Genomic DNA, 12,083 nt, shown 5'->3' on the forward strand with positions numbered 1-12,083 from the left:
CGCCTAATGACTGAGCTACGTGACGTAATTTCTTGTGATGTCCCACGGAGCATTTCTGGTCGGGACGGGATTCGAATAAAGAATCAACTCTTTTCCTTTACTATAGTGGTCTCGATAACGGGTACCGGTTCTCAAAAAGGGATTAGAGTCCGAGGACTCGGTTCTTTTCTTATCAAACAACCGTGAAAACCGGTTTCGAGTATCATCCCTAGCTGGACGACAGCAAAGACCTACAGCGTCCACAAAGTACATTCGTACATGACATTCAACAACAAAATAGGAGCGCAAAACAAGAACTAAAACACTACACGCAGGAAAACACCAAAAAACTCAAAATAAGTCACAGTGTGATGTGACAGGTCGCGACAGTACACCTACTTTGAGACAAGAGCTATAGTGATGCATGGTTGGTTATGGTGTGAATTCATAGCCAACAATTGCGAGAATGACTTTTTACTGTCAATATCGGCTGCTGAGTAATTTTTTAAAAATGTTTTCTGCTGGTGGTGTGCCTCCGGATTTTTTCAATGAAAAAAATGTGCCTCAGTTCAGAAAAGGTTGAAAAACACTGCTGTAGTCAATAAGGACCTTCTTTTTCTTTATCCACTTGTTGTGGGGCAGAATGGCTCGTACATGCACATACATCCTCCACGGTTGACATTTCTAATACAAAGTATTGTATAGTTTGAAATTATCTGTCAGTAGACTCGCTATGGAAGCGCTGAAAACTACAACATGGACGTGGAGCCACGTAAATAAGACCACCCACAAAACGAGCGCATCCTCAAGAAACGGTCAGGAAGCAGCTTGAAAACGGTCTGTAAAACAATCTATTCAAAATTCTGACCAAACAACCACCACTACATGTTATGTTGACTACAAGGAAGTGTTTTAAATGTAGAAACAAATCGTTACATGACCCATTTAAGGATAGACAGATGAGTTTAGGAAGGATAGGATGACTTTAAGGTACATTGTGCTGTTTTGAAACAGTCAATAAAAAGCAGTTTTGTGCGCAGTCACCCTGATCACAGTCATTCTGCACAACAATGCTTTCGTACATGAGCACATTTTTCTTCGGCCCAAAAAAAATAGGCAGACAATCAAGGTTTATACTGCTATGATTTTGCAATCAACAAGAACTAAGTGGGTTGCTTCCAAGATAGATGCAAACCAACAGGCCAAGAAGCAGCTGGATCTTTCTTTCTTTTAGTTTATTTCGAACATTAACACACTTACAGTATAATACATCACACAATTTCATATAATTTCACTTTACATCATGTCCGAAAAGGAGTAGGAAGAAGCAAAGCTTATTTAATCCTACCCCTTTCCCTTTACAAATATATAAAATCATTTACTGACCTTTTTATATCATAAAATAACATATCTGAATTAGTATACACAACAGTTTTGTAATATGTAATTAATTAATTCAGTCAATATTAACATACTGAGCAGTATGATAAAATGTGATGAATGACCAATAACATTCGCCGAATGTAATAACTGATAATGAAAATATGAATGAAAAGAAGTATCTTATGTTTGGTTCAAATTTGTCTAACGCACTTGTAAAAAGTAAAACTGATGTAAAGCTAAACCTACAATCAAGTGGCAAATGTTGATATTAGTGTATGTTTTAGTTTTAATGCAAAAAGTCATCTCAAACACTACAACGGTCGCATGGACGACAAAATAAGGTGCATTCCAAAAACACCATCATTTTTAATTGACGTAATCCATTTTAACACGTTTGATACAACGCACAATTCGCTAGCATGACCATAGAAGCCCATGAAGAGTTATTGTCTTCAATTTGTGATTTTTTTTTTGTTTTTTTGCAAAATAACATAAGCTAGTAAGCCAGTTAATACAACTGCGTTTGTTTGGCTTTGTTAGCCCGCCACTGGCCGCCATGCCAAGGCCCCAACTATTTCATACACGCAACAACGACTTATTTGGGAATGTATTCGGACTATGATAAACAAGTTAACAATTCAACAAAATAAGAAAGAGAATTTAATAAATGGATGCTTTGTCACTATTAATGCGACCGGACATCAAGTTACAGCAGCATAGGGCCCTCACGCGAGGGGCAAACTGCGGCCGGACATATCCAGTTGTTTGCCCCAACAAAATGGCCATAATGGAACGTGAACAACACCACACAGAAATATTGCTTCCTGGCAAAAAAGATAGCGCAAATTTGATTAAATACCTGATTGAACTCCTCCTCTACGTCGGCGTAGATATCGATGTGATCTACACCGTCCGCCATTTTCCTCAGGGCCGTTCCTCGCGCTAGCAACTAGCAAGCGCTGTGGCGGCGCACGCAGCAACAATGAGGGGGGAAGATAGCGACCTCTGTTGGTTTCTATTGGTCATTGCAGCCGCCACTAAATAACGTTATGTGGGAATAAATCAATATTCACAATTGTAAGCATTTACGAATGATTTATTTTGCTTTATTTTACTTGGTAATGGTCTAGTTGGCATTAAACATTCCCAACACGAATCACATTAAAAAAATGCATGTTCACATTTGAGAAGAGCAGAGTTTATCCATATAGCCCTTCTTAATGTGTTACCATATCTGAGTTATTGTGTAGAAATATGGTGAAATAATTGCAAAGGTGCACTTCATTCGTTAACCGTGTTACAAAAAAGATAAGTTAGACTGATACATAATGTTGGATATAGAGAACGTAAAAACACTTTATTTATTGAATCACAAATATTGAAATTCAATGATTTGGTAAAATTACAAACTGCTAAAATGATGTACAGAGCAAACTATAACCTGCTACCCAAGAATGTACAACAATTCTTCTCAACTAAAGAGGAGAAATATAATCTTAGAGGAAAATCGAATTTAAAACATTTGTATGCTCGTACAACACTAAAAACCTTTAGCATACTAGTATGTGGAATTAAATTATGGCATAGATTAAGTAAAGAAGTAAACAATGTACTGATATGATCCAGTTTAAGAGGTTGTTCAAATTAATAGTGCTTACACAATACAAAGAAGAAGAATTATGAGAAACACCGTCAACTAGGGATGTCCGATAATATCAATCAAATGCTTTGAAATGTAATATCGGAAATTATCGGTATCGGCTTCAAAATTATCTGTGTCGGTTTCACAAAGTAAAATTTATGCCTTTTTAAAACGCCGCTGTGTGCACGGACATGGGGAGAGGTACAGAGTGCCAATAAACCTTAAAGGCCTACTGAAATGATTTTTTTTTATTTAAACAGGGATAGCAGATCCATTCTATGTGTCATACTTGATCATTTCGCGATATTGCCATATTTTTGCTGAAAGGATTTAGTAGGGAACATCGACGATAAAGTTCGCAACTTTTGGTCGCTGATAAAAAAAGCCTTGCCTGTACCGGAAGTAGCGTGACGTCGCAGGTTGAAAGGCTCCTCACATTTCCCAATTGTTTTCAATGCAGCGAGAGCGATTCGGACCGAGAAAGCGACGATTTCCCCATTAATTTGAGCCAGGATGAAAGATTTGTGGATGAGGAACGTGAGAGTGAAGGATTAGAGTGCAGTGCAGGACGTATCTTTTTTCGCTCTGACCGTAACTTAGGTACATTGGATTCCACACTCTCTCCTTTTTCTATTGTGGATCACGGATTTGTATTTTAAACCACCTCGGATACTATATCCTCTTGAAAATGAGAGTCGAGAATGCGAAATGGACATACACAGTGACTTTTGTCTCCACGACAATACATCGGCGAAGCACTTTAGCTACGGAGCTAACGTGATAGCATCGTGCTTAAATGCAGATAGAAACAAAAGAAATAAGCCCCTGACTGGAAGGATAGACAGAACATCAACAATACTACTATCAGGAGACACCGAACCAAACACTGGACATGTAACCACACGGTAAATGCTGTGCTGCCTGTCGAAGCCTAGCAATGCTGTTGCTAACGACGCCATTGAAGCTAACTTAGCTACAGGACCTCGTCAGAGCTATGATAAAAACATTAGCGCTCCACCTACGCCAGCCCTCATCTGCTCTTTAACACCCGTGCTCACCTGCGTTCCAGCGATCGACGGCGCAACGAAGGACTTCACCCGATCATTGATGCGGTCGGCGGCTAGCGGCGGCTAGCGTCGGATAGCGCGTCTGCTATCCATCTCAAAGTCCTCCTGGTTGTGTTGCTGCAGCCGGCCGCTAATACACCACCTACAGCTTTCTTCTTTGCAGTCTTAATTGTTCATTAATCAAATTGCAAAAGATTCACCAACACAGATGTCCAGAATACTGTGGAATTTTGTGATGAAAACAGAGCTTTTTGTATTGGATACAATGGTGTCTGAATACTTCCGTTTCAACCATTAACGTCACGCGCATACGTCATCATACATAGACGTTTTCAACCGGAAGTTTCGCGGGAAATTTAAAATTGCACGTTATAAGTTAACCCGGCCGTATTGGCATGTGTTGCAATGTTAAGATTTCATCATTGATATATAAACTATCAGACTGCGTGGTCGGTAGTAGTGGGTTTCAGTAGGCCTTTAAAGGCACTTCCTTTGCGTGCCGGCCCAGTCACACAATAGCTACGGCTTTTCACACACACAAGTGAATGCAAGGCATACTTGGTCAACAGCCACAGAGGTCACACTGAGGGTGGACGTATAAACAACTTTAACACTGTTACAAATATGCGTCACACTGTGAACCCACACCAAACAAGAATGACAAACACTTTTCGGGAGAACATCCGCACCGTAACACAACATAAACACAACAGAACAAATACCCAGAACCCATTGCAGCACTAACTCTTCCGGGACGCTACAATATACACCCCGCTACCCCCCTCCCCCACCTCAACCCCAACCCCGCCCACCTCAACCTCCTCATGCTCTCTCAGAGAGAGCATGTGCCAAATTCCAAAGCTGCTGTTTTGAGGCATGTTAAAAAAAAAATAATGCACTTTGTGACTTCAATAATAAATATGGCAGTGCCATGTTGGCATTTTTTTCCGTAACTTCAGTTGATTTATTTTGGATAACCTTGTTACATTGTTTAATGCATCCAGCGGGGCATCACAACAAAATTAGGCATAATAATGTGTTAATTCCACGACAGTATATATCGCCATCGGTTGATATCGGAATCGGTAATTAAGAGTTGGACAATATCGGAATATCGGATATCGGCAAAAAAGCCATTATCGGACATCTCTACCATCAACCTTATTGAAAATGGGATATTCTTCATCTCAGTATGTTTATCCTGACTGACTTAATTATCTATTACAAAAAATGCTGTAATAATCATTCACGGATGTCATTGTGCTACAAAAAGAAGTCAGTAAATGAACATATGTATTTGTAAACACTCTGAAATGGGAAAGGGGTAGGATTAAATAAGCTTTGCTTCTTCCTACTCCTTTTTGGACATGATGTAAAGTGAAATGATGTGAAATTGTGTGATGTATTATGTTCGAAATAAACTAAAAAAAGAAAGAAAGAAAGAATGTCTGAGAGTTTGTTGACATCCTGTTTTACCATGCTACCATTTTAATAGGGAAAGAAGGTCTCCATATTCTGACAAATGTTTAGTCATTATTACTAACATTATATTAAACAATTTCGTTTTTAAGCTTTATTGGATTTTTCGTAGAATATTGGTGGAAAAACTTTGCACAGTAACAGTGACAGGAATAGAAACATTGCATAAAGAAGAAATGTATATTTATTAAAATGGCTCAAATTATCTCGTCATCTTGAAATTATACCAACCTAAGTCAACTCACACAGACACTAGACAGTACAAAACATGGAGATAATTTAATGTATAAATAATGGCTTTGTTCATCAGTGTACAGTCTAGACACAAACAATAGTGTGAAGTTTGAAGGACAAAAATATGAATGAATATGTTTGATGGTTTAAGCAATAAAGATGGGTCAACAGTCAGGCAATTTGTGGTAAACATGCAACAGGGCGGAGAAAAGTATATGAAACGAGTAGAAATGTACAAAAATACCATATGTAGTTAGATTTAAACTGTTAATTTAAAGGGTAACAAATGTTTGTTGTGAGTGACCATTTTATTTGATAAGCGAACCAAGGAATTATTTATAAATCTAAATATATAGAGAAAAGCATCTCAATACAGTAGAATATCTTTGAAAAGTGAATTTCAGTGGTTCAATTAAAAAAAAGAAAACCCTCAGCTATTAAATATAACACATTATAGAGTTTACAGTAAGGATAATGCTAAAAATGTTTTATAATAATGATAATAATAATGGATTAGATTTATATAGCGCTTTTCTATTATTCCGATGTTGCAGCCTTGACCATTGGCCGATACCGATTTTGATCTGATATCAGCACAAATAACACATAATTTTGACTTATTTTTTAGCGTGTAATGTTATAGAAGTATTGATCAAGTGATATGTTGTGATCACGTGGGCTATGCATGCTGGATAGAATCAGAGATCAGATCAGAGTCTGGAATGGACTGCAAACTAGTTGTTTTATTTAGTTTTAATTCCACTTCTGAGAATGATTTAAAGCATTCATTTCAGTTTGTCCGAGGTGTGTTGCCAAAGTCAGAAAGTAGTCTTAATTTAAATGGGCCCGTTTTGTCTTGGTTGAGTAAGTAAGTATTGTACTTATTACACACCAGCTGTTTGATTGCAACATGCATCATAGTTGTAGTTTTCATTAACAAATGTGTGGAAATCACCATGTAAAATCGCTAATGCTAATTAGTAGCATGTCTATGGCATAGCCAATGTAAATTAGCATCAAGCTAGCGCATGTGCTTTAATGCATTTCTTTTGTGTTGGAATGTCACAGAGAAGCTAGTTAGTATCCCATGTACGTTATAACATACTTTATTTCTGTGTTCAACTTTTACAGTGTTTTGAAGTAAAATGCTCTCAAATGGAGACACGATGTATTATGATGATAGTATATATGATAGCATATATCTGTATCATGAATCAATTTAAGTGGACCCCGACTTAAACAAGTTGAAAAACTTATTCGGGTGTTACCATTTAGTGGTCAATTGTACGGAATATGTACTTCACTGTGCAACCTACTAATAAAAGTCTCAATCAATCAATCAATCAGTCTGCTAAGCCAGCAAGAAGAGACGTTAGACTGCTACTATCGCAGTTCTTATATCTGACGTTTTAGATGCAGGCCCATATAATCCCAACTCAGTTTTTTTTAATGATATTAGATCAATATTGGATCGGGAGTCGGGACACCCCTACTTTACAGCTATAAAAAAATGAATTCAGTATTTCCTAGATTAATTGACTTGGTCTAGTAATCTGAATTGAACTACTGACCTCAAATAACTTTCCAAGACTATTACATTTATTGAGATGCACATATACTGTATTTAGAATAGCGCGGCCATATGCAACTCTAAGTGGGGTGAAGGTATATCAGAAAGTCATTACATTCACTCATGTGATTCATAATTCATCACCGTGAGTTACAGCAGCCACCTGCTTCTCCTTCGTTTCCACTTTGACATGCAAGGAAAGTAACTAATGGAGTGGTGACCATGGCAACAGCAGCCAATTTCACTGTAGTTAACCAAAACAACGTCAAAAATGCATTCAGACTTGTGGTTCAGAGCGCATTTCGGTGCACTTCCAACACATGTTCTTACATATTTACCATCTCTGCTTTTTGCTGTCACTTAACACTGATTGAGTCTTTGGTGGTTTACATTTGAGCACAAGTGAGACGAACCCAACCACCGGACTTCCTTTTAACACAAGCAAACACGACCAGTGTGAACGCACCCTGAGACATACAAAATAAATCCACTTGTGGTGTCCGGCAACAGGATGGGTCACCATGGCGAGAGGAACATGGCGACTGGGGGACAAAGGAGGACCAGCAAGGCAGAAAGGGATGCTGCGGACGCTCCTCCACAGTCGTTTGCGTTCTCCTAAAAGGAACGCGACGTCAATGTGAGCGCAAGTATGATGAATGTACGAGGACATGTCGCAGGAACGCACCTGAGGGTGGTAAGCATGGCAGGACTCGGGCCGGCGGCGGATCTTCTGGGATCGCATGCGCTCACATTTGACTGAGGAGTTATGTTCAGTGGGGTCAAGGGTCATACACAGCTAATGCATGACAAGCTATGGTTACTCTTTATGTTGCAATGGTGCTCTTTGAATGTGCAATCAAAAGGATATATTTGACTTCTTTGGGCTCCATGGTGATGGGCGGGTGCTGTTTGGAGCAGTCGCAGTCGGCTTGGACCACCAGCATCAGCAGGTTGCTCTCCGGGATCTGCTGCACCACAAACAGCCTAAAAAACACAAATGGCAAACGTCAAAACAACAATCATGTGGCAATTTGTTTTTAACAGAACGTCACATACAGGAAAATGAAAGACCTCGGGGCTACTTTTATATTCTTAGCCTTTTATTAAAACCAATGGACTATAGTTGAGGGTTGAAATAATGTGAAAAAGCTTTTGAAAAAGATTTGATTGTTGTGTGAATTGATTGGCGACACTAAATGGTGTGTAATTGTAAGTGTGAATAGTTGCGATGAGATGGCGACTTGTCCAGGGTGTACCTTAGCAGTCCAGGGTGTACCTTAGCAGTTGCCTTCCGCCCAAGTGCAGCTAGGATAGGCTCCAGCCCCCACGCAACCCAAAGAGAGACAAGCGGTAGAAAATCGATGGATGGCGTGAAATCCTGGAGGGACTGATTTAAAGACCATTTTAAAGTCTGTACTTTGTGATATGAGTTGAGAGGGTTCACATCTGCTTTCATCAGGCAAACCCAGTGCTTCTATTATTTTTACTTCATTTACCTTCCGTAACCTGTATAATAAACAAGCTGTGGCGACATTGTAATTGTAAGAGCGAACACTGAGGAACTCTTTTTATAGCGTAGTAACACATCGTCTTACGACAGCATGCTACGGTGTTAGCCGTAAGCTAGCTACGATAACAAACAGCAAACAGCTGAATGGCTTTTGAGTTTGTAATGTACAACACAATGCGACGCAAATCTGTACTGACTGAAAAACATAAACAATCATATTGCAGTGTCTGCAAAGTGTTAGCCCACATTTCATGTTTGTACACAGTTAGCTCAACACTGTATGTAGTTGTACTAACATTAGCATGGTGTGCTGCATGTATCATGATAAATATTATAGTAACTCAGTCGATGGACAGTTGTTCATTTGGTCCAGCAGGCCGGGGACAATTTTTCCGGTTTATTTTGGGTAAGCACTTCATTTATGTCGGCAAATTTCACATTTACAGCGTCAAGTCACGCCGACCTCACTCTTTCGGCTTCCGTCTTCTCCAACATTTCAGCATCTCTTCGTGCTCGCTTCTATAAGCAGCAGTTCATCCTCCGTACATTCAGCTTCAAAAAGATAATGTTGTGAATCCTAATCTGTCCAAAGATAGTCGTCTTCATTGTCTGTTACCAAGTGTGCCATCCTTAGAAAACACTCGCGTAGTTTCCGGAAATAGGAACACACATTTGTTGCCGTAAGTCGAAAGTGCGCTGTTATGGAAACAAAAATAATTGTGCTGAGGAAATAATTTTCGGTAATGCATAAAATAACCAAAATACAACAAATATTGTACATATTCCATATTATTATGAATGTGTCAGTTACTACAATATATATATACTTGCAGCGTGTACATAACAGGTTGATGGAGGGTTTTGAAGTTGTTTTAGAGGGCTTTGAAGGTTAATATGCTGACTCGGCTATTAGCCACACTTTTCAAGTGTTTTTTTTTAATCATCTTTAAAATCCTAAAAAAAAAATACATGTGTGTTCTTGTTGTTAATAATGATTCCAAAAAAGTGCAGTTCCCCTTTAAGCGATCATTTAATTTTAGAACATGCCTAAAAAAACAAGCTGCACACTTTAAATGGCCACTGTGCCACACTTTGGACTTCCCAGCTGTACAGAAAATGTTGTATTCCTACGACTGTCCACATGAGGACGCTCTCCACACTAAAACAGTACAATGGTGAAACTTATCCCTGCTTTCTCTCTCTTACTCATTGTTACCTTTTTTTACAGCTTCTCTCATCCTTATGTGCTCTGTATAATCTCACACAGCTTTTTTTATTCTTTCTTTCTATAAATACACCTAGCTCCTCTCAGTGTGCACAAGCAGAATAGTTTTTTTCATGTGACTGGACGTGGGCTTAGTGGAGAGCTGCATTGTGTGCGTGTTTGAGTTTGCGTGTGTAATTACTTCTGGCAGCGTCCACACTTAATGATACTGTTGGTCTCTTTGACCGACGGCTCATAGATGAAGCTGGGGTACTCTGTGTCACACGGCTGCAGGATGTCCCCCTTCTTCTTGTGTATGTACGCTAATGGAGGACAGAGAACGGTTTATTTAGAGCTGCTTGAAGACACATACTTGCTCTGTATGAAATATACTCACACGTGCTAGAGGATGGCTTGCCTTAATGGAAGGATGATGATGACGATGATAATGATTTCGATGAGTTAAGACCAAGAGGTGAGGTGATGAGAAAGTGAAATGAAAATAAGTATTTGACACATGATCTATTCTCTACATTACATTTCTACTTGACCAGATGGATAATTTCATCACACATAAAAACAAACATCCTCTCTCTGACAGCAGTGACAGGCTCACAGTAAACACGGTCAGCGCTCGCTTTATACGTTTGAAAGAAAGGTGAAGTAAAGTTCAAGGAAATCAGTGCTTATGTGCGACAGTCTTGAATCTTACATATTAAATAACACAGCTGCAATAAAAGTAGTGCCAGAACTCGGTCGTAAATTAAGTCATTTTATTCTGAAGGCCAAATGGAAAGTTTTGGGGGGCTGGGGGTAACCAGCAAGCTGCCAGTTGACATTGACAACAACTCTGTATAACACTGCAAACACACAAGTCAAAGATCCTGTCCATATGACAGGAGCAATGTGCTGTTTTGAGGGCCTACTGCAAAAAAAATGCTGGTCAAAGATCCTCTATATGTCAGGAGTGCATTGCTGTTTTTAAGGACCAACTTTTAAAAAAACGCTAGTCAAAGATCCTATATATAACAGGAACATGTTGATGTTTTAGGGACCACCTGTACTGTAAAAAAGCAACAAATATCCTCTATATCAGTGGTCCCCAACCACCGGGCCGCGGCCCGGTACTGGTCCGTGGATCGATTGGTACCGGGCCGCACAAGAATAATAAAAAAATATATATATTAGTATTATTTATTTTTTTTTAAATGAAATCAACATAAAAAACACAAGATACACTTACAATTAGTGCACCAACCCAAAAAACCTCCCTCCCCCATGTACACTCATTCACACTCATTCGCAGAAAAGGGTTGTTTCTTTCTGTTATTAATATTTCTGGTTCCTACATTATATATCAATATAGATCAATACAGTCTGCAGGGATACAGTCCGTAAGCACACATGATTGTATTTTTTTATGACAAACCCCCCCCCCCCCCCCGCAGTTACAAAAAGGTTGGGGACCACTGCTCTATATGACAGGAGCACAGTGCTATTTTTAAGGACCTACTGCAAAAAAAAAACGTTAGTCAAAGAACCTCTATATCAGGAATGCTCTGATGTTTTTGCGGACCTACTGCAAAAATCACCAAAGATCCTTATGCCACTGGCACAGTTTTGTTTTTTGGACCTACTGCAAAAAAGCTACTCAAAGATCCTCTATATGACAGGAGTGATGTGATGTTTGCAAGGACCTAATGCAAAAAAAATGCTCAAGAAAGACTATCTATATAACAGGAACACTGCACTGTTTTTAGGGATCTACTGTAAAAAAAAAAACGCTACTCAAAGATCCTCTATACAAAAGGAAAAATGTGCTGATTTAATTGATCTACTTTAAATAAAAGGATAATCAAAGATTTTATTTATAACAGGAATGTTCTGATGTTTTTGAAGACCTATTGCAAATAACGCCAAAGTTCCTCTATATGCCAGGTGCACAGTGCTGTTTTTTGGGACCTACTGCACAAAAAGCTAGCCAAATATTCTCTATGAATATGTAACATAAACAC

At 38.9% G+C, this 12,083-nt stretch overlaps 2 protein-coding genes across 7 annotated transcripts in view; both read right to left on the reverse strand.

Annotated features, from left to right (window-relative positions):
* The window catches only part of cpsf6 (cleavage and polyadenylation specific factor 6), a 42,473-nt gene extending 40,117 nt beyond the window's left edge, over positions 1-2,356 (reverse strand). For all 3 annotated transcript variants that reach the window (XM_062064921.1, XM_062064923.1, XM_062064922.1), the window contains exon 1: positions 2,222-2,356. In XM_062064921.1, coding sequence (XP_061920905.1) covers positions 2,222-2,281 — 60 coding nt within the window. In that variant the 5' untranslated portion in view covers positions 2,282-2,356. The remainder of the gene's footprint in view (positions 1-2,221) is intronic.
* Positions 2,357-5,474: 3,118 nt separating this feature from the next.
* cacna2d4a (calcium channel, voltage-dependent, alpha 2/delta subunit 4a) overlaps positions 5,475-12,083 on the reverse strand; it is a 97,156-nt gene continuing 90,547 nt past the window's right edge. For 3 of the 4 annotated variants that reach the window (XM_062064924.1, XM_062064925.1, XM_062064927.1), the window contains 5 exons: positions 10,466-10,486; positions 10,271-10,391; positions 8,218-8,338; positions 8,040-8,117; positions 5,475-7,969 (listed from right to left, as the gene is read on the reverse strand). In XM_062064924.1, the coding sequence (XP_061920908.1) occupies positions 7,871-7,969; positions 8,040-8,117; positions 8,218-8,338; positions 10,271-10,391; positions 10,466-10,486 (440 nt within the window). In that variant the 3' untranslated portion in view covers positions 5,475-7,870. The remainder of the gene's footprint in view (positions 7,970-8,039; positions 8,118-8,217; positions 8,339-10,270; positions 10,392-10,465; positions 10,487-12,083) is intronic. The other variant, XM_062064926.1, reaches the window with a different exon arrangement.

The sequence above is a fragment of the Entelurus aequoreus genome, linkage group LG12 (assembly GCF_033978785.1).
Source record: "Entelurus aequoreus isolate RoL-2023_Sb linkage group LG12, RoL_Eaeq_v1.1, whole genome shotgun sequence".
NCBI lineage: Eukaryota > Metazoa > Chordata > Actinopteri > Syngnathiformes > Syngnathidae > Entelurus > Entelurus aequoreus.